At 36.1% G+C, this 24,122-nt stretch overlaps 1 protein-coding gene across 2 annotated transcripts in view; it reads left to right on the forward strand.

The window, feature by feature from the left end:
- Nucleotides 1–24,122, forward strand: part of DLC1 (DLC1 Rho GTPase activating protein) — a 393,570-nt gene that overhangs the window by 87,729 nt on the left and 281,719 nt on the right. The window contains exons 2-4 of one of the 2 annotated variants that reach the window (XM_061177544.1): nt 2,195–2,344; nt 9,410–9,550; nt 12,083–12,171. In XM_061177544.1, coding sequence (XP_061033527.1) covers nt 2,195–2,344; nt 9,410–9,550; nt 12,083–12,160 — 369 coding nt within the window. In that variant the 3' untranslated portion in view covers nt 12,161–12,171. Of the gene's footprint in view, nt 1–2,194; nt 2,345–9,409; nt 9,551–12,082; nt 12,172–24,122 lie in introns of those variants that run through there. The other variant, XM_061177541.1, reaches the window with a different exon arrangement.

Genomic DNA, 24,122 nt, shown 5'->3' on the forward strand with positions numbered 1-24,122 from the left:
CATTAACTTAGTAGCTGGAAAAACATCAAAAAACATTCTAAGGCTTTGGGAAATGTTATTTCACTTGCTCCTGTTGATTTCATTATTATTATTATTATTCCTGAAAATGTATTACGTATGCAGTGTAGAACTTGACTCTGTGTCTGCCAGGTAGAAAAACTTCATCTTTGTGCTTGAGGATGTTATTACTGGGGAATGAAAGACAATCACACAAAAACATACGTGGATATGTATAGAGATGCAAAGAACATTATCTTGCCAAACACAACTTTGGTTTAAAAGAGAAGGAAATTATATAAGCAAACACATTGGGGGAGTAATTAAGGGGACTTTGAGTCTTCTATTCAGGCAGATTCTTCCATTTACTGGATTATTTAGAAGAGAATTAAACTGAGTAATCTCTAATATTTCTGGGACTCTATTTTAAGGTATAAGCAGGGTTTTACTATAAATAACATTCTTTTAAATATAACAAAGTTCTGTAGCATTGAGGAATATGATGTATAGTAAGGTTCAGGTCTGTTTGCAAATATCCTGGCCCTTCTTAAGCACAATAAAACTTTATGATGACAAAAGTTCTGTAATTCTCTGTCAGAGCCTCATTAAATGTTTTAGACAGCAGGGACGATAGAAGGAAATTGAAGAAATAATCATAGCATAGTACCCTAAAGGAATTAACATAACTCAAAAAAATTCTTAATTTATTCTCAAAATTAATGACTTTGTGGAAACAGGACTAGGTCTTTCAATTTGACATTAATCTTTAAACCAAGCACAAGTTCAGCTTACCCAAATAACTTGTCCATGTTAGCTGAATTAATGATTTTTTGACCAACTTAATCTAATTAACCAATTATTTGACATGTGAAAGATAATTATTATTATTATTAACAGTCTGCTATTAATATTAACAGATAATTATTATTAATATTAGCTAATCTAATTTCATCTATAGCATTAGATGAATCCATGAAATTACCCGAGTCCTCGTTCTTTGGGGTCCCCCCTAATGGTGACTAGGGAATTTAGGGTGATTAAAAGTAAAAGGCCCAAAACAAAAGATCTGATTCAGACAGTCACCTCATTCATACCACTACTAATCCCATCACCTCAGCAAAGCCTCCAAATTACTCCCTTGTGCCGGCACCCCTCAGGCTTCCATCATGGTACAGTTTCCCTTTGAGGTCACCACTGATGGTCCTTTTAAAGCTGATTTCATCCAGGTAAATATCTCAGACAAATGAGAAGATGGCAAGGGCAACATGAGTCACAAATGATGACTTGCCTCAAAAGGGCTGGTCCTGAGTCTGTGACATCCCTCAATAGATTATGCTTCTAAGGAAACTTACAGCGCTTTCCATGTTTTGTTTTGTTTTGTTTTTTTACCCAGTACTCTGCCCAGCCCTGATATCTTGCACATTACAGAAAGTCTGAAAGTTTTCTAATACTAACTGACTTGATTTGAACACCCAAGAATAGTGAACAGTCATGCCCAAGTAACTCTATATGGTCAGTAAGAAGCTTTAGTTATTTTTATAAACAAAACTATTTCCATAAATATGTCTATATTATAGAGAGCTCAGAATAAGTAACCATTATTCATACGATTGTGGAGGCTTTTTTCAAAAGTGTGTGAAAGAAAAGAAGCTTGAAAATAAATATTGGCAATGACATAGCTTGAAGCAGCAGTAAGTAAATGGCCCCATGCAAAAAAACAAAACAAAACTGAACAATCCTGCCTTGTTTGTTTCTTTTCCTATGTTTTACTATACTCAGAAATATTCATCCAAAAATATTATCTTGTATGCATCCTTAAATATCTAACCCACAAACAATTAGTATAATTGATTTGTACTCTGACAAAAGAAGAGTAAACATACAACTTTTCTCAAGAATAATTAATCGGAAATTGTAAGTAAGTATCAGTACTGATATGATGTTATACTTCCTTTTCATTGTGCCTTGCTCTAGAAAATATATATTTAATATGCATGTAAAATGCTTTCTTGGCAGGTGGTCAGTATCTTTCCAATGAAGAGCACATTGATGGTACAGAATAGAACTTCCCTTCCCCCTTAAGTAGAAGACTGCCTATTATTCAGTGTCCTTTTTGTCACATTGAAGAACAGAGAACTTTTTATTTTTTCCAAGAAATGGCCTTTCAGATTCAGTAACAACATGTTCTGTTCCTCAGGAAATAAGAGAAGATCGAGATAGGGTGCGGCTAGACTCGATGTTGTTGCTGATCATGAAACTGGACCAGCTTGATCAGGACATTGAGAACGCTCTCAGCACCAGCTCCTCTCCATCCAGCACACCAACCAACCTTCGGCGGCAAGTCCCTGTGAGCTTCCCACTTCCCACTTCTTTGCATCTGAACGTGATGTCTCTACTTCGTATAGTCCCTCTTGCAAATGAAACATCTTGGATGGCCCCACTACCCACATGTGACCCTGATAGTGTTCCATAAATGTCACTCAAATCATTCTAGGCTTCATGCAGAGTCCATAAGAGAAGTGTGTGACTCAAAAGAAAATGTTTATTATTAGACAGGAAAGAGGGTCATTTTGGGAAATTATTTTGCTTCTTAGTGATCAGATTCTCTTCATTGTCATTGTTTCCCTAATTGTTGGTCTTCCTTGCTATGCTGTAAACGCCATTAGCAGTGCTCTATTTATCTTGTTTAGTGTCTTATTTCCAGTGTCCCACAAATTTACATTGCATATAGAAGATGGTTAATAAATATTTGCTGGACGGATGGATGAATGGTTGGATGGATGAATGGTTGGTTGGATGAATGTGTGGGTCGATGAATGGGTGTATAGGTGGGTGGGTGGGTAGGTGGATGGGTGGATGGAGGGATGGATGGGTCGATGCTGGTTGAACTAACCAAGCATATTACAAAAAAGAATTTAGATGAAATCAGCTTGAGAACACTCTAAAATTCACTTAGTGAAACACAGTGAATAAGACAGAGGTGAAAATTTTATTCTACTGTGCATTAATTTCAAATAAGATAGACACGCCTATCAGATTCTAACACTCAAAATAAGATTTAGAAGACATAGATTCCAAAATGTCTATACACTTTACATATTTAATATTAGCTTCAATTAAATGGCTTAGTTTTTGCAGATCTAGCAAATGTGATGGTAGAAATTACTTATAATTAAGCCATGCATTCCTTTTCAATTAATCTATCACTTTTGATATTCAGTAATCAACACATTAAGTCAAGAAATTTTGTAATTACCTAAGATCAAAGGGGTGGAAAATGTTTTATATATATATATATATATATATATATATATATATATATATATATACACACACATATATATAAGCACCTTGCAAAATAGAACTATTCTGTATCAAATTCTTTAATTTGTATAGTTCTACTGTTGATTCTGAAGTTATTCAAGACTCATTCTGACTGTGGTGCAGAATATTTCAAAGTCAATAAACAAGTTAAAATAATAGCTAACCTTAGTATATACGAAGTATTAATACTATTCTAAATGCATTGTGTATGTTAACACAATCATTCCTCACAACATTGTTCAGATGAGTAAAAAGAATAGAGACAGTAATTGTATGTGCCAGAGCTGGCACAGAAGCCCAGCCAGTCTTGATCCAGAGCCATGTCACTCAACCACTATCCCATACTGCCTTTCCTTGCTGGCTATAATGGAAATCTGATAGCTTGAGCAAAAAGCATTTTTGATTAAAAAATGAATAAATATGAAATTAAATGCTTTGACCTAGAAAGCTGGTAGGAATGCCATTTTTCTTTTAATAATTTTTCTTCATCCTTCTGGATTCATCTCAAATGTTTCCTTTACAGTGAAGTCTTCCCTAAATCTCCTTCTGTCTTCCCAGACAGAATCGCTTACTCCTTCCCTGGTGCCGCCATAGCGTCTTGCACATCCTTTAGTAGGACAGGCACCCAGATGGAGGAAACGCAGTGAAAGTGATCTCCTGAGGCCAAAAAGAAGGATGTTTTCTCGTTTACATATGAAGGGTGTAGAAGCTTCAAACTCATTTTCATCAACACTTTAAAGCCCAGTTTTTCAATAGGAGATGCTTCTCAGTACTTTTGCCATTAATGTAGGTGTGGAATACATTTTCTCTTTAAAGTTTTCTGGTGTGAATTGCTGATCTCTCCCTATCTCTTTAATTGCTCCCCTTTTCCCTCTATATTGACCTTTCCTCAATCCCATGTATTTAGGGAAAAAAGCACAGCCCAGATTTCTGCTAAATACAACTCCATGTTGTTGTCTCCATCTCAGAGAGCAAAATAGCCCTTACCTGCTAGATATGGTTCTTTGTTGAGTGGTAAAGACAATGCAAAACAAGAGCTAAGGTAGATGATGATTAGGATTTGTCTGCATCTACATCTCTGCCTCCATTTAAAGTGTAAACTGGATTTTATATTACATGCACTATCTCATGGACCATCACCACCCTTGCTGAACAATGGTTAATTCTGTAAATAAAGATGTATTTCTGAGTTTTTAGTTCAACAGATACTTGAAATAGGCCAAATAATACAGTAGAAACATAAACTTTGGAGTCTGCAGGCCTGAGTTCACATGCCAGCTCTACAACTGAATATCTGAGAACATAAGAAAAGTATTTAATTTCTCAACTTCAGGTTCATGTAAAAAAAGGAGACATTGTTTCCTACTTAATGGCTCGTTGGGAGGAGTAAATGAAAGAACACGTGTGAGATGCATTGCAAAGATCTGGCACAGAGTACATATTTAGTATTTGTTAATACCATTGCCTTCTCTCATGTACTCACTCACACCAGACACTGGGTTAAAGGTAAATAAGACATAGCCTGCATCCCTAGAAACTTCTTTTTGTCTCTGTGTTTTTCTAGGTCGTCCCTTTTTCTTTATTTCTGTTCCTTGGTATTTAAAGCTAATTTTAACATTCTCTCGTCATCAAAATTTTTTCCACATGCGATTTCCATTCCTTTTGATAATTGTACCATGGAATAAGTGGATTATAACAAATAATTATGACCTTGATTGTCCACCAAGGAGTACTGTCCCAGATTCAGAGGAGAAACCCCCTCTGCCACACCCTCATACTCCACTGTGAATGTACAGTTTAGCAAGGAGAGCAAGACATGCAATGAAACAGTGACCTCAGTCTGAGATTATTTGTAAGAAAAGGCTGGAGTGAGTTCTACATATAATAAAGGGGGTAAAGAATAATATGGGCTGGAGTCTTTAAGAATGGCTTCAAGGAGAAAAAAATATTAAAATAAGGGTAGATGTAAAAATGTATAGAAGGCTGCCTTGATAGAGCCTGACAAGTGAGGGTCAGGCAGATCTGAGCTTTAATGTCAGCCCTGCCACAGAACATGAATTTGGTCAAGTTACTTGCCTTAAGCTTTGGCTTCATCATCCATCAGGTGGTGAAAATAATATCTTCCACATAGAGTTTGTGAACATGGAAGCAGAGAATGGCTGTACAGTATTGTCTTTAAATGGTAAAAAATTTTTTTTAATATTTATTTCACCTCAGAATTATTGTATTGTTAGAAGGATGCAAGGTTACCCTGTTATTTGCCTAATCAAATCATAAATAGGAAGGCAAAATTAGTGCAAATGATTTCTGATAAACATAAATGTAAAATATAAATGGCTTATAAACTACCTGCTACTTATGATTATGCATTTGATGTTTATAAATTACCTGCTATTTATGACTATCCATTTGATGTTGATTCAGTTTGAAATCTTAATGAATCATTTTTCTCTTATGGTAAAATGTAAAATGTCTTTTCTGTGAAAAAAAAAAGAATAGATGACCCTTAATCTGAAAGCACTCAGGGCATGAGAAATTTGGTTGTGCTTATATGTTTTACACACACACACACTTAAAGAATTTAGTATTATGTTTCATATTTATTATTGTTATGTATGTCTTTTGTACCCTTTCTTTTTTATCTTTGTTTTCCACTTTTTTCTTTTTTTGTAGCTTTATTGTGATAGAATTGACATATAACATTGTATAAGTTTAAGGTGTACAATGTGATGATTTGATAGTTTTTTTATGCAAAATAATTACCACAGTAAGGTTAGTTAACACATCCATAAACTGGTATAATTACAATTGTGTGTGTGTGTGTGTGTGTGTGTAGAGAGAACATTTAATATCTACTCTCTTAGCAACTTTCAAATATATAATACAGTGTTGTTAACTGTAGTCACCAAAATGAAGATTAGATCCTCAGAACTTATGCCTCTTATAACTGGAAGCTTGTACCCTCTGACCAGCATGTCCCCATTTTCCCCACCTTCCAGCCCCTAGCAACCACCACTTCACTCTGTTTCTATTTTGGCCTTTTTTTTAGATTCCACATATAAGTGAGATCATACAGTATTTGTGTTTCTCTGTCTGACTCATTTCACTTAGCATACTGCTCTCCAGGTCCTTCCATGTTGTCACAAAAGGCAGAATTTCCTTCTTTTCTATGGCTAAATAATATTCCATTATATATATATACCACATTTTCTTTATCCATTCATCCATCAGTAGATACTTCAGTTATTTCTGTGTCTTGGCTATTGTGAATACAATGCAGCCATGAATATAGGGGTGCAGATGTCTCTTTAAGACAGTGATTTCATTTCCTTTGGATGTATATGCAGATGTGGACTTGCTGGATTATATGGTAGTTCTATTTTTAATTTTTTGAGGAAGCTCCATACTGTTTTCCTTAGTGACTGTACTCATTTACATTCCCACCAACAATGCCCTAGGATTCCCTTTTATGATAGCTGTTCTGACAGGTGTGAGGTGATCTCATTGTAGTTTTAATTTGCATTTCCCTGATAATTAGTGATCTTGAGCACCTTTTCATGTACCTGTTGGCCATTTGTGTGTCTTTGGAAAAAATGTCTACGCAGGTATTTTGCTCATTTTTTAATCAGATTATTTGTTTTTTGCTATTGAGTTGAATGAGTTCCTTATATATTTTGGATATTAACCCCTTATCTAAGGTTTGCAAACATTTTCTCGTAATTCTATAGGCTGCATCCTTCATTCTGTTGATTGTTTCCTTTGCTGTGCAGACGCCATTTAGTTTGATATAGTCCCATTTGTTTATTTTTGCTTTTATTACTTGTGCTTTTGGTGTCATACCCAAAAGTTTGTTGCCAAGACCAATGTCAAGAAGTTTTTGCTCTATGCTTTCTTCTAGGAGTTTTACAGTTTCAGATCTTACATTTACATCTTTAATTCATTTCAAGTTAAGGTTTGTGAGTGGTGTAAGATAAGGGTCCAATTTCATTAATTTGCATGTGAATATCCAATTTTCCCAACACCATTTATTGAAAGGACTATTTTTTCCCTATTGAGTATTCTTGGCCCCCTTGTCAAATGTTAGTTGACTGTATATGCATGCTTTTATTTCTGTGCTCTCTGTTCTATTCCATTGGTCTGTGTGTCTGTTTTTATGCCAGTACCATACTGTTTTGATTACTACAGTACTATAATTTGAAATAAGGGAATGCGATGGCTCCAGCTTTGTTATTATTTCTCAGATTGCTTTGGCTATCCAGGGTCTTTTGTGGTTCCATACAAATTTTAGGATTGTTTTTTCCTATTTCTATGAAAAATGCCATTGACATTCTGACGGGTTGCACTAAATCTATAGATCACTTTGGGTAGCATGGACATTTTTCACAATTTTAATTTTTCCAATTCAGGAACATGAGATATCTTTCCATTTATTTGTGTCTTCTTCAATTTCTTTCATCAGTGTCCTGTAGTTTCTAGTGTACAGATCTTGTGCCTCCTTGGTTACATATTAATATTTGCCAGTTTGGTTATTCTTTCATAAAACAATATTTATGAGCATATTCTAGGTGCCAGGCACTATTCTAAGCCTGGGGAATGTATCAGTGAACAAGACAGGTGAATCCCCTGCTCTTGTGATGCATAGATTCCAATAAAGGGAGACAAAAAAGATTTGAAATAGAAATGAATGAAAGGTGGATAGATGGTCAGATAGAGAGATAGATACATACGTACATACGTAGGTAGAGATGATGGATGGATATTGTTGATACGTGGTAGATAAACAAGGTAATAAGATTGTAAAATAGAAAATGATACACTGTGGTGGTTGAAGAGAGGAAACTATTTTAGCTTGAACTGTCAAAGGATGCTTCTCTGAGGTAGTGATGTTCAAACTGAGAGCTGAGTGACAAGAAAGGGACAGCAAAGGGAAATACTTGGACAAGGGACGAGAAAGGGCATAGTCCCACCATAAACACCACCTTGGTGTACTAGGAGGACTGACAAACAGCAAGTATGGCAGAGCATACAGAAACAAGAGAATGATAGAGCATAAGGCAAGAGAGTCGGGGTGCAGGGTAGATGATATTTAACAATATGGGCCATGGTGAAGTTGAGATGTAGAAAGACTGGACATAAAGATTATCAAATAATTTTCTCACGTTAAAATTATGGAGTGATGTGTGCCTTCACTCCCTCCCCTTTGCATTCTCCTCACCCTTGCCTTTCCTCTGTGTTCTCACATATAACACAAAGAAATCATTTGGTAAATTAAATGCACAGCCTTTGGAGGGATTACCGTGTAATTGCACTCATTCAACAGACATGTCTTATCCACATACTGTGCACTAGTTGCTCGGAAGGCATATGATGTTAATAATAACAATATTTACAGTAATGCCCAGCATTTAATGAAAATGATTATGTGCCTGTTACATGCACTTTGCATATATCTTGCTTAATCTTCATAAACCTGTATGAGTGCATGCTATCATTATACTCATTTTCAAATGAGGGAATTGAATTGCACATGACAAAGCGTAATTCCTGCCCTCAAATAGCTTATAGTTCATTAGATAGACATACACTTGAGCTAAATGATTCCAGGCTATTATGGTAGGTGTCACCATGGAGATCTGATGGGAACATAGAAGAGAGTGAGGTGAGAAGAACTGAGAACTGTCTTTTCATTTGACACTCATAACCCTGTTGCAAGAGGGATGTAGAGTGAGTTACTCAAAGTCACACAACGAGCAAGGGTTGTCTATGGGCTTCTTCCTCCTGACTTATTGCAGTGTCCCGGCTAGCTGCCCCTACTGCCCTTTCCAATGCACAATCAGCTGTTAAATTATCAAAGTAGTTTACTACCTCTTTTTCAGTATTTACATTCTAAAATCAGACCCTCTGAAGAGTACAATTGTTAATACAAAATAATGCATGGTTATGGGTGACGTGTCACTGTCGGTTGTCATAACTCTGTGGTGTGTCCATGTGTCTTGGGAGAAGGAGGAGGTGGAAAGGTGTTGGAGGTGGGAGAAAGGCATGTAGAGAGTGTGGACATGCCCTTCATATCAATGCATTTTTTTCATAGGATCTGGAATCAGGATCTGAGAGTGGAGCAGATAACACTTTGGTAAATCAGACACAAATAAATCTGTCTTCTAACACCGAGTCCACTGACCTACCATCTTCCACCCCAGTGGCCAGTTCTGGAACCAAACCCAAGTCTATGGTAAGTTGTTAATTATAACAGTTTCCACATGAAGTGTTGATTATCTTCAGGTAAGAGTTGATATCTCATCCATTCAGTTTAGAAGAAATACTCTTGGATTCTTAGTTGCAGTGACTTGATAGTACTTAATTAAGTACAGCCCAACATATGCTGTTTTTTTGTTTTATAAGTGCTTACCCAAGTACTTTACTAACATAGGTCGTTGTTCCAGAATTATGCAAAATATGGTATTAAATTTTATTACTGGATACTCAGAACTTGAAAGAACCAAGAATGCAAAATGTAAAGATGATTCTCCCTGTATTATTATTCTGACTAAATGGCTTACCAATGGGAAAATTAATGGATGGATGGATGGATAGGTAGATAGATAGATTAAAAAGTAGAGATATGTAAGATCACACACATGATAAGTTTTATGTGGGTATTAAATGACATAGCACATGTCAAGTGCTTAGTGAAATGCTTGGCACAGAAAAAGTACTGAAAACATGTAAGCTACTATTATTATTATGATGCTTCATAGACTTTACAATGCTACCAAAACAAATGAAAAGGAGAATTACTACATGTAATAGTATAGCACAGTGAATTGTGAATAGAAGACATTTTCCTTTAAGTAAAAAGTTGAACTGCAACAGGAAAGCAGTATTTGACTCTAAAGGTAACATTTATGGAGGAAGTAATTACTACTTCAAATATCTAAAGTCCCAGCAGCTCCAAAATAACCTTTCCTAGTTTAGTGAAAATCATAGTGTCGTATTATTTTTTAAATGCCCATGTTAGCTTAACACAGAGAAACAAGTTTGGATTGCTTTTCTGCCTGCCTTTAAAATAAAAGGCAAATCTGAAATAAAACTAAAAAGAGAATACTTGAATTTAAAACATAGTACGTATGTTCAACTGCAAGAATATCTAGAGTATTTTTGATGGAATAAATATTTATTGAACACCTACGATGTGCCACGTGTTATACAAGATAAAAAAGACTTGGAGAGCAATAAAAATATATTCTCTGTCTTTAAATATCTCACAGTCTAGCAAGGGAGGGAGGCATGTAAACAATGAAATGCAATGACATGCTGTATGGTAGTGCTGTATATACAGGAAATAGGAGGAACCAATGACATACTACCCAATGCTATTTTGTGGTACACTGAAAAAATAGGGTCAAAAATAATGTGTGCCGATGGGCAGACTGCAGTGACATCGTGCTCTTCTTTTCCACAATCGCTAGAGAAGGTTGAAATGCAAAATTCAAATATGAAACTCAACAGTCTCATTTTACCATGTTCTTATTAAGGAAAAGATAAAAGCCTCTTAAGAGTTTTAGCTTGAAGGTTTGGGAACCATTGGAGCATTGGCTTTTTGAACACTGGGGACAGGTGTGGGGCTGACATATAAGAAGTAAGTAGAGGGACTTCCCTGGTGGAGCATTGATTAAGAATCCGCCTGCCAGTGCAGGGGACACGGGTTCGAGCCCTGGTCCGGGAAGATCCCACGTGCCACAGAGCAACTAAGCCCGTGTGCCACAACTACTGAGCCTGCGCTCTAGATCCCGCGAGCCACAACTACTGAGCCCACGTGCCACAGTTACTGAACCCCGCGCACCTAGAGCCCGTGCTCCGCAACCAGAGAAGCCACTGCAATGAGAAGCCTGAGCACTGCAACGAAGAGTAGCCCCCGCTCGCCGCAACTAGAGAAAGCCCGTGCGCAGCAACGAAGACCCAATGCAAACAAAAATAAAATAAATAAATAAATGTATTTTTTAAAAAAAGAAGTAAGTAGAAAGGAAGGTGAATTCCCTTTTTTAAAGGTATTTATGCTTAAATTAGCTTTTTAAATCACCTTCTATTGTCCCTAAGAGTGTTCTTTTCACTCTAACATTTATTCTGTGTTCATCTTTTACTTTAGAATAATTACTGTTGGTATCCACTATTTCTCCCTTGAAACGTACATATTTTAGAGTGTAGTCACTTTATAATTTGTAACCATTGCTACAACTCTGTGTGCAGTTCCTTAGTCTTTTTTCAATGCTCCTGTGCTTGTAAATGTGGTCAATATATTTCCATTGAGCAATGTACATATTTTTATGGTAACCATCTTCAGTAAAGTTTTAGAATGAGAAACATAAAACCATCAGTTTTCCTAGGACTTTAATCCCTTAGAGTACTTTATAATGGGTCCTTTTTCAAATTGTTCATGTTTTGCCTTATGAGTTGACCAAACTATTCACCCCGCAGGCAAAATTAAGAAATAATTAAAATCAATTGTTGAACAAAAACATATTTTTTCATGCTCTGCAAATCAAATATTAACTGAAAAATTGCCAACTTGGAATAAAATCAGAAGTGAAGATGTATACAACTGTTCAGGTGTGACCTGGGCACACGATCACAACTTCGTAGTGATGCCACAACTCACTAGTCAGTGAGTGATGAGAATCATTATGCAATTGACTCGGCCTTGAAACACAATATTCCACTTCAAGACACCCAAAACCTATTTAACACATCTTGATCAATACTGCAGGTGGAGTTAGACAACTGGAAATGCAACTCTGTTCAGCTACTGAACTATAATTTAGTCAAATTCTCTAACTGGCCATGAGAAGTAAAGGGGGAAGAAAACACTCTGCTATCAAAGGCAACTGACTTTTAGGAAATTTCTTAAAGAAAATGACCAATTAAAAAAGTAGCTTGGGAGACTGGGATTGACATATATACACTATTGATACTATGTATAAAATAGATAACTAATGAGAACCTACTGTATAGCACAGGGAACTCTATTCAGTGCTCTGTGGTGACCTAAGTGGGAATGAAATCCAAAAAAGGGGATATGTGTATACGTATAGCTGATTCACTTTGCTGTACAGTAGAAACTAACACAACATTGTAAAACAACTGTACTCCAATAAAAATTAAAAAAAAAAAAGTTAGCTTGAAAAACAGGCTTTTGTGTTGGTGGAAGGGCTGCTTTAATGTGAGCATGTGTGTGTTTTATTTTTTGCTGGTTTTGGTGTTATTATTATTTTGAGTATTCCCTTTTTACTAAAGTTAGAAAGTAAGTCTTGAGCTATGGATCAATTTTATGTTTTTAGTTTTTCCTGGGTTAAAATATTAGAATGAAGAATTTTACCTATTTTATGAGATATTAAACAGACACTTTTCCCCTCAATTTGGAGCTTAGGGAATAATGGCAGCCTGGCTACTTTGTGAAAAGAAAGAAAACTCTAGTATCCTACAGAGCTGTTCTTTTCACTATGAACTAAACTTTCAATTTTAATATTAAGTAGAAACATTAAATTCAAAGAACACCTGCTTCTAACATCCACCTAAAATGAACCAACCTTCTGCTCCATAGTGTCACATTTTTACAGAATGCTTACTTTCATTTCAGAATTATTTAATGTTACATTTGATTTGCTGCTATGAATCTATTTATAATGGTGACTGACTACCACAAATATTTGGCTTTCCTTTTGTGTGTAAGGTCTGGATTTCTAACTGCCAATTTTTCAATAAGATTTCTACTTTTATATTTATTATTAGAAGGGGACCAATGAGTAATCTTCAGATTTTTCATAAATACTGTGTATATATCATGCTGAAAATTGAGCATTAAAGTAGATTTCTGAAATGTATTTGACACAAAAAAATTTAAAAGTTAAAAGGTAGGATATCCACTACCAAAAAACACATTAGTAAAAACAAGGTCTGGTGCTTAATGCCAAAAATCTCATCAATTTCTTTCTTAAATTCTTGGTTTTGTTCCTTTGAGGCAGTCTCATAATGCCTTTCACACTAGACACTTCTGCGAACAACGCATGTGTAGTCATATCATTTTTTATACAGTGCTTTCATTCACTGCAGAAAAATATTCTGACATCCCTCTAACCAGGGTATTCAGTTGCTTGAGTTGTTCCTGCATTAATTAATATAGGGTTGTTACATGAAAGATTTTAAAGCTGGGCACTAAAACCCCACAGGTTTTGTTGTGGTGGTTGTTTTTCTTAAAGATACTGATTAGTGTAGGTGGTCATTAAATTATTAATCATACATTTGTGAAGAAAGAGACCAAGCCTGAGATAAGAAAAACAACATATTTTATTTGTAAAATAAGTACTAGAGGAACAGAGAAGGTGTTCTGCTGTGTATAGTAACATCAGCTTCATAGAGAAGACAACCCCACTAGTTGCCATGTGATAGAGAGAATTCTAACGACCGGAATGAGAACCTCAATCATTTGGGCATTTGGGAACCCCAGCTAGATAGTTTTGAGTGTATCCTAAACTATCTAAAGGAATGTTGGAAGATACTAGCATTCATATCAGAGTGTATTGAATGTTGGAATTACAAAATAACCCTCCTTTGAAGGTGTTAAAAACAGCAGAAATTATTAACCTTCATTATTGTAATTGCTACAAGGTGAAAAAAGACAAATATATCTTAATCCAGCTCAAGGTGGCAACAGTAGCTCTAATTCCACAGACCGAATACACCCCTAATCTTTTCGTCATTACCACCAAAATATCGATGAGATAGATGAGGGTGGAGACGGCAGCTCATGGAGGGGGTGGGAGCTGAGGGCAGGCTCAATGCCAGAGACTGCCAACTCCTCCCAAGAATGGTTCAGAGTAAATCCTGCCTAAATGCTGCTGGAGTGTGACCGAAATAAAGCTTCAGGAGTATGTCCTGACTGCAAGTTCATGATCGTTTCTAGATGACTTTAAAAAAGAAAGTACTCCAATGCCACAGTCAACCTGATATTTTAGCCTCTTTTACCAACAATTTCAAAAATTGCATGGTCAGTGTAACCTACTGTTGAAGAAAAAAAAAAAATCTCTCAATGTGACTCTGAAACACAACTGTTTACGCTATAGTCAACTTAGTGAGACACTTACATACAGTCTATTATCTTTCTCCCCTCTGGCATGATAGAAGCAAACAATAATTTTTGGGTCTGACATTCACTTGTCAATAGTATTGTCCTCTCTAAAAAGCATAAATGTTTTGAAGTGGAGGTAAAAAGGAAGGTGATGACATTGTGTATGAATTTTGACATTACGTTATCTTTAATGAATGCTGTTAACATTTAAGTCATTTAAAAACAGGATCTTATTTTTTTCCTTTTTTCACCCAATGAGATATGGTCTAATCTGCTATGAAACTATAAAATGTTGTTGGCATTAGTCCCAATTATACAGCATATTAAGGAAATTAAGGCTGATCCAAGAAAGAAGAGAGAAACCATCAGAGGTTCCTCATAATTACTTTCAATGTAAACCAGGTTTTATATCTAAATGCAATCACATATGTCATACATGTGATAATTAAGCTAAAGTCATTATGCTTGTGACATATAAATGGTAGGCACTAAAATTGAAAAATAGCATGTAGATTCAGGAGTCCAAATCACATCACTCTCAAGTATCATTTAAAATGCAATTCATATGCAGAATTTTAGTAGGTGCCTATTTTGTTTTACCAGGATATTATTCTATATGTTTGCTTAAGTGATTATCAGATTTTTTTTAACAAAGCTAGTGATTTTCTCTAATGCTGCTCACTATTTAAAACAAAATAAAGGGATAAAACATTGTCCTTTTTACAAATGGGAACTGCAAATCTCCTTTTTACTGAACCCTTGGGGGAAAAATGTTAGGTAACATACAAAATTGACTAGAATTTAAAGAGTATTTCGTAATGTCACATATGATAAGTAAAGAAAATGGCATAGTAAAAGGAAAACTGACACACATGGAATTCTTAAAGTTTAGTCTGAAACATCAAAAAATTTGAATTAGTACAATTTACCACTTTGCAAACAAAAATGTAATGGTCTTAGAAAAATGCCTGTGATTGTAATGCTTTTGAATGTGGCAATTTAATTTTGACATAGCCAAGCAATAACATTAAAGTAAGTGGATTTTTAAAGAAGTATTTATTCACTAAGATCCTCATTGTTTATGAGAAAGAAAAATAAGCCAAATCTTATAGCTTTTTTAAGGAAAAGTGAGCCACCAGAGGGCTGGGGAAAAAATGTTTCTAAAAAGGAAATCATTCTGTGATTATTATAATGAGATATTTCTTAGAATTCTGATTCTAAAGTGTAGAGGATTCCATTCACATATTCTGGATTTTGAAATAATAAATATGTGATTCATTAACCTTGGGCTTTGAAAAAGAGAAACGTTTTTCATAACCATTTGCTTTTCTATTTAAAATTATTCAAAATTCTCTCATTTCTTGTGTTTGAAGATACTGACATCTGTTTCCAATCTATTTACATGTTAATTCATGATAGTCTTGTTCGGGATGGATTATTTGATCTCCATAATAACCTCCTCACTTAAGACTTTTCACTCAGAATCTAGGAGTTTCATTGTGCCATGAATAAGTACAACTTGCATCCAGATATACTGATCCTTAATACTAGAGTCTGAGCACATGGTGTTTAAGTAATTTTTTGAGTTGGAAAAATTGTTTTTCTATTTTGTTTGTGTTTCATTTATAATAACCTGGCTAATTAGATGTCTGGAGCAGAACTCCTACAACCAAAAGTATGATGGGGAAAATGGAACATAAAAATGAGAGGACAGTAAGAATTGAATAGATTCCGTTAGGGCAAGAAACAATAAAAAAAAAAAAATCTCTGCAACCTAAGATTTGGTCATATGAATAGTACTTTTGTATGTTATCATCATTACAATGAGGAAAATTTAGTTTTTCCATGTGCTGATGTTACTTCTCGAATCCAGCTCATATTTTCATCCAAGAGAAATAACAACTTCCAGTTATTTCTGGGCAATGTAAAATGGCAAGCCAACGGCATGCCACATCACAGCCACCAAGAATATAATTCATAGCATTGAGCAATAATAATAACCCATAAGCCATTTTCACAGAGCTCTCTTCATCTCAGAGTTGTCCCCAAGTTCTAATTATATATTTGGTGTTTCCATTCTTTTTCTGATTCCCTACTTTGATTCTTTGATTGATAATTAATGCTGCCCCAGGCATTTGGTGGCCTCTACCCTCACTTCTTAAAGACAGTTAAAGTCAGTTGAAATGCTTAACTGGGGATTCCATGTGAATATTCAGTAGCCGTTGTACAAAGTTTATACAGAGGGCTTTTGTGACTATAGTTTTGAGCTGTCTACCACATACCAGATTTCTAAATGAAAAAGTAAAATCAGCAACCAAGCATTTGAGTATTCTGAATATCACACATCTAAACAGTTGGTGTCGTAACAAAAATATGAAGAGTGTCATTTACTCTTTATCTTCACTCTTTATCTTTTTCAAGGCACAATCACTTGAAAAATATCAATATTCTTGATATTCTGCTTATTTAATGAGAATTTTATATGCTAGTTTCTTTGTTTTGAATGAATGACTGGTTCATATTCCTTAGATTATTGTTGCCACTCTCACTTTTTAGTGATTCTGTTCTTTCCACTGTGACAACTTGGTGTAATCCAGGCAACTTCTGAATTAGTAAACTGCTTCAAAGGAAAATCAGTTGACACTCATGAAAACAGTTGTTTCCTTTTTACTGTAGATTGCTTTATCCATTTTATTTTGTTGTTGTTCTGCTGATTCATGTTGAAGGCCCTACCTTTGTATAAATACTATAGTAATTTACTGAATGGGAATTTACCACATTAGTCATTCTGTGAAATGCAGAGAATCATACAAATAGGCAATAATAACAATAAATCAGTGCTGTTCAGACTGTGCACTCTGGGCACCCCCAGAACTGCCTTCCTCTCCCTGACCCAGCCAGACTTATTTACTTTTATCCCTTTTATATATTGGCCTTCTGAATAAAATCCTCTTTGATCAATCCATAGCATTAATTTTGTTTAAATCCCAAACTAAACGAATTATACGGGTGAGGAAAACACTGGAGAATTTTTTCTTGGGTCCAGATAGCCTCTGATTTCCAAGAGCATCCTGGCGAAGTTGCCTCCAGAACTTCTCTGTTGCTAGGGCAACAACCTCCGGGTGCCAATAAGAAACAAAAAAAGTGGGAGAGAGAGCAGACTCTGAATCGGAGCAACTCGACTTAGCCTGGGTGTGGAATTCTGCTGAAGCAGATTATTAAATTCTATATTGCAGACACTGAGCTGTAGATAGATAGTTTTACATGATTTTTTACTGTCTATTGGGGAGTAAAGTCAGAATTTTAAATAACTTTTAATAGATAAAAACATTTAGAATTCAGAACTAGTAGAATTTCCACTTAAATGTATTTCCTAAGCAAATATTAACTAAGTATTAAATTTTACAGTTTGAATTTCGTGAATATATCAAAATCGTGCAATTATTTCCCTACTTATAGCACATCTGTAGTTTTTTTCTGTATTAAATACAATATTATATAACACTATGATGATAGTTCTACAAATATTTTTATCTGAATTTCTAATATCCTCTTATGTAGTTACATAGACTAAAAAGGACTTGCATATTTGTTAAAGAGCAATTTTTTTGTTTCTAATAATATTGAACTTAAAATATTTATTAGAACACCTTAATTTAATCAGAATGTAAAGAAAAATATTATTAGCCGTGTGTAATATATCTAAGTGATGTATTCATGTCATTATGAAATTATTCTACATTTTATTAAACAAAAGCCTTTCTAATTAATAATGTAGCTGAACTCTAATACTATTAATGTTGTGAACATTAATGTTATAAAACTCAATTCTTTTTTTTTCCTAAAAAAACTATAAGAACTCACTATGGCTATGTGTAAGCCACTGTGCTGGACACTGGGATAGAGTTTAAGAAAAAACAGAGGGGGGAAATGACATGGTTGGAATCTTTGGAATCAGACTCGGGACCAGGAATTGCCCGGAGAAGCTTTATTGGTGAATGTTCTTGGGAGACAGACATGCATAGAAGTGAGGAAGGCAGAACTGGTCAGAGAGCAGAGTTGGCTGAGCTGCAATGCAGTAACAGTTGCAGCCTCGGCTAACTCTCTGCAGCTCTCTGGAGCTTGGGTGGCCCTTCAGAGTTGTCCCAAATTGAGACAGGGAGGCTGGATCTCTGTATCCCTGCACTCTTAGGCTGCCCCTAGCAAGTGATGTAGTCTTGAATGAGGCAGTTCCTTGCTGTCAAGGGCATTTCCCAAAGAGGGAAACAGATGTAGCCATTGGCAGCCACTATTCCCAGGAGCAGGGGAATCGGCCCCGGAGGGGGAATCTGGGAGTAGCTCTGCAGTCTCCACCACACATGTCATGGCCTTCACCTTCATGGGGAGCACTCTGTGATGTAAGCAAACACGTGGTTATGAAAAGATGTAACAAGTACCAAATTAAAGTTATACCGAATCCAAGGATTAAATGTTTAAGAAATGTATTAGTTCTGTTAGAGAAGATGGGAACCCTTAGGTAAGGCTTCCCAGAGGAAATGACAATGGAATGTGGTCTTTAAAAATAACTAGGAGTTTCCCAGGTGAGGAAAGGGGAAAAGGAATAGAGGGTAAAAAACATCAGAAAACAAACAAAAAAGCAGTCTGCTCACGGCTTATTGGTAATTGAGTAAAGAATGGGGTACATAACTATACCTGGCAGAAAACGTATCTAGAATAGCCTTTGCGCAAGTTTGTGGATAACTTTCAATACCCCGTCCAAAAAATCTACTTTAAGAGAAATGCGAGGATGGCTTTTAAATAAGAAAACAAAATGATTTGATTTATACTTTAAAGAACTAGAACTCCACAAATGCAGGAAAAAATGGAATCAGAGTGTAGGGGGTCTAGGAGACATCGAAAGGAGCTAGGAAGAGCAGATAAACTTTTGTGACAATGATTTAGGCCAGGGAGAGTGATGACCTGAAGGGAACAACAATAAGGAACAGGGAAGATACACTATTGGAGGTAGAACTGATAGGGTTTGAAAACAGCTTTTGCAAAAAAGACGAGAGAAAGGAAGGATTAAGTGTGGATTCAAAATTTGTGTCTTGAAAAAGTAAGACAATGATAGGGTCGTTGACTAAGATAAGGAATAAAGAAGCAGAAGTAGGTATGAGGAGAAAAAGCAGTGTTTTTTCTTTAAATCAACCTTATTAAGATAAAATTTACATACAATAAAATGTACCCATTTTAAGTATACATGCTTCCAGGATGTTTTTGATAATGAAAGAAGGAAAGACAGAGGCTAGCAGAGGAAGTTTTATTGAGGGAAGATTTATCATCTTTTCTTGCATTGTTTAATTTTTTTAGGAATGTAGTTTGTTAAACACGTACCACCTAATGGAAGAAATCACAAAACAAATTAATTTTTCCACAACAAACACCCATGGCAGCTACTTTTCTCCCTCCCTGCTTAAACAAAAACTTAGGGACTCTCATGGCTCTTTCCAGATATTGTTAAGTAACACAATCATTTTAAATTCCAAAATATGGAATTTTTGGAATACTGCTGTCTTGAATCAGAAATGAAAAGTTCTGTCCCTATAATAATCAACATTTCAGTCTTCCTTTCCTGTAAGGCTCTCCCCTCTCTTCTAGTTTTGTTCTGCTAAGGCAGATGTCTGCTTGCAGCCAGGGAAGATTGGGGGTGGAGGGTTAGCTTCCTTTTCCATTCTAGCTCACCATGTACATCACTTGCTAGCAGCTATGTCAGGGAGGTGAAAGGGAGAGGAGCACAGAGAAATCCTCACTGGAAGAGCATGAGTGCTCTGTGGGTCTAGGAGATATTCAAGGATCTCTCACCTGCTGTATCAGTTATCTTTTGCTGTGTAAAAAATCATGTTTAAACAGACCAATCACAAGCACTGAAATTGAAACTGTGATTAAAAATCTTCTAACACACAAAAGCCCAGGACCAGATGGCTTCACAGGCGAATTCTATCAAACATTTAGAGAAGAGCTAACACCTATCCTTCTCAAACTCTTCCAAAATATTGCAGAGGGAGGAACACTCCCCAACTCGTTATACGAGGCCACCATCACCCTGATACCAAAACCAGACAAAGATGTCACAAAGAAAGAAAACTACAGGCCATTATCACTGATGAACATAGATGCAAAAATCCTCAACAAAATACTAGCAAACAGAATCCAACAGCACATTAAAAGGATTATACACCATGATCAAGTGGGGTTTATTCCAGGAATGCAAGGATTCTTCAATATACGCAAATCAATCAACGTGATACATCATATTAACAAATTGAAGGAGAAAAACCATATGATCATCTCAATAGATGCAGAGAAAGCTTTCGACAAAATTCAACACCCATTTATGATAAAAGCCCTGCAGAAAGTACGCATAGAGGGAACTTTCCTCAACATAATAAAGGCCATATATGACAAACCCACAGCCAACATTGTCCTCAATGGTGAAAAACTGAAACCATTTCCACTAAGATCAGGAACAAGACAAGGTTGCCCACTCTCACCACTATTATTCAACATAGTTTTGGAAGTGTTAGCCACAGCAATCAGAGAAGAAAAAGAAATAAAAGGAATCCAAATTGGAAAAGAAGAAGTAAAGCTGTCACTGTTTGCAGATGACATGATACTATACATAGAGAATCCTAAAGATGCTACCAGAAAACTACTAGAGCTAATCAATGAATTTGGTAAAGTAGCAGGATACAAAATTAATGCACAGAAATCTCTTGCATTCCTATATACTAATGATGAAAAATTTGAAAGTGAAATTAAGAAAACACTCCCGTTTACCATAGCAACAAAAAGAATAGAATATCTAGGAATAAACCTACCTAAGGAGACAAAAGACCTGTATGCAGAAAATTATAGGACACTGATGAAAGAAATTAAAGATGATACAAACAGATGGAGAGAGATACCATGTTCTTGGATTGGAAGAATCAACATTGTGAAAATGACTCTGCTACCCAAAGCAATCTACAGATTCAATGCAATCCCTATCAAACTACCACTGGCATTTTTCACAGAACTGGAACAAAAAATTTCACAATTTATATGGAAACACAAAAAACCCCGAATAGCCAAAGCAATCTTGAGAACGAAAAATGGAGCTGGAGGAATCACGCTCCCTGACTTCAGACTATATTACAAAGCTACAGTAATCAAGACAGTTTGGTACTGGCACAAAAACAGAAATATAGATCAATGGAACAGGATAGAAAGCCCAGAGATAAGCCCACGCACATGTGGTCACCTTATCTTTGATAAAGGAGGCAAGCATATACAGTGGAGAAAAGACAGCCTCTTCAATAAGTGGTGCTGGGAAAATTGGACAGGTACATGTAAAAGTATGAAATTAGAACACTCCCTGACACCATACACAAAAATAAACTCAAAATGGATTAAAGACCTAAGTGTAAGACCAGACACTATCAAACTCTTAGAGGAAAACATAGGCAGAACACTCTATGACATAAATCACAGCAAGATCCTTTTTGACCCAGCTCCTAGAGAAATGGAAATAAAAACACAAATAAACAAATGGGACCTAATGAAACTTAAAAGCTTTTTCACAGCAAAGGAAACCATAAACAAGACCAAAAGACAACCCTCAGAATGGGAGAAAATATTTGCAAACAAAGCAACTGACAAAGGATTAATCTCCAAGATTTACAAGCAGCTCATGCAGCTCAATAACAAAAAAACAAACAACCCAATCCAAAAATGGGCAGAAGACCTAAATAGACATTTCTCCAAAGAAGATATACAGATTGCCAACAGACACATGAAAGAATGCTCAACATCATTAATCATTAGAGAAATGCAAATCAAAACTACAATGAGGTATCATCTCACACTGGTCAGAATGGCCATCATCAAAAAATCTAGAAACAATAAATGCTGGAGAGGGTGTGGAGAAAAGGGAACCCTCTTGCACTGTTGGTGGGAATGTAGATTGATACAGCCACTATGGAGAACAGTATACAGGTTCCTTAAAAAACTACAAATAGAACTACCATATGACCCAGCAATCCCACTACTGGGCATATACCCTGAGAAAACCATAATTCAGAAAGAGTCATGTACCAAAATATTCATTGCAGCTCTGTTTACAATAGCCAGGACATGGAAGCAACCTAGGTGTCCATCATCGGATGAATGGATAAAGAAGATGTGGCACATATATACAATGGAATATTACTCAGCCATAAAAAGAAATGAAATGGAGGTGTTTGTAATGAGGTGGATGGAGTTACAGTCTGTCATACAGAGTGAAGTAAGTCAGAAAGAGAAAAACAAATACAGTATGCTAACACATATATATGGAATCTAAGGAAAAAAAAAAAAGGTCATGAAGAACCTAGTGGCAAGACAGGAATAAAGACACAGACCTACTAGAGAATGGACTTGAGGATATGGGGAGGGGGAGGGGTGAGATGTGACAGGGTGAGAGAGTGGCATGGACATATATACACTACCAAATGTACAATAGATAGCTAGTGGGAAGCAGCCGCATAGCACAGGGAGATCAGCTCGGTGCTTTGTGACCACCTAGAGGGGTGGGATAGGGAGGGTGGGAGGGAGGGAGATGCAAGAGGGAAGAGATATGGGAACATATGTATATGTATAACTGATTCACTTTGTTATAAAGCAGAAACTAACACACCATTGTAAAGCAATTATACTTCAATAAAGATGTTTAAAAAAAAATCATGTTTAAACTTTGTGGCTTGAAACATAATTTATTACTTCTCATGGTTTTTAGTAAGTTCGGAATTTGAGAGAAACTCTGGTTTAACTTAGGGTCTTTTATAAGGTTGCAGACAGGTGCCTGCTGGGATGCTGTCATATAATAGCTTTACAGGGGCTTCAAGATCCACTTGTAAATTGACTTATGTGACTGGCAGATGAGTGCTAGAAAATTGGTTCTTCTCTATGTGGGTCTCTCAGTAGGGCTACTTGAGTGTCCTCATGACATGGCACCTGGCTTCCCCCAGAGTGAGTAAAAGAAACCAAGGAAGTCAAACTGGCATGCTTGCCATATTCTATTGGTCACACAGGCCAGCTCTGGTTCATTGTGAAAAGGGACTAAACAAATGCATGCTTACAAAAGTGAAAATTATTGAGGGCCATTTTGAAAACTGGGTACCACAATTTGTCATGTCTCTCCCACATGCAAAGACATTCACCTCCTCCAGAGGCCCCCTTAAGACTCATCTCATGACATCTTTGCAAAGTCTGAGGTCTTGTCATATAAATCAGATCCAGGTTCAGATGAGACTCTTCAGGTACAGTTCGTCAAGTACAGCCCCTCAAGTATAGTTCCTCTTGACCTGAAGACCTGTGAACACACCCAACATACAATGGTATGACAGACACAGCATAACCACTATAAACTCCCCCATTCAAAAAAAGGGAAAATGTGAGGCACTTAGAAGTCACTTGTCTATAGAAAGTCTGAAAAACAACAGGGCATATGCTTGAAGGTTCTTGGCTGGGAATCCTTTCTACTACTACGTGGTTTCTGGTTCAGCCTTCTGAGATGCCCTTAGTTCTGCCTTTTGATTCATTCCTTTTTCTTATGAAATGACCACTGTTTTTACAGCTGAGCAGTTTTCATCTTGGTTTCTGCCTGTAGAGGGTTGGGAGGTTCATG

The sequence above is a fragment of the Eubalaena glacialis genome, chromosome 20 (genome assembly GCF_028564815.1).
Source record: "Eubalaena glacialis isolate mEubGla1 chromosome 20, mEubGla1.1.hap2.+ XY, whole genome shotgun sequence".
In the NCBI taxonomy this organism is placed as follows: Eukaryota; Metazoa; Chordata; class Mammalia; order Artiodactyla; family Balaenidae; genus Eubalaena; species Eubalaena glacialis.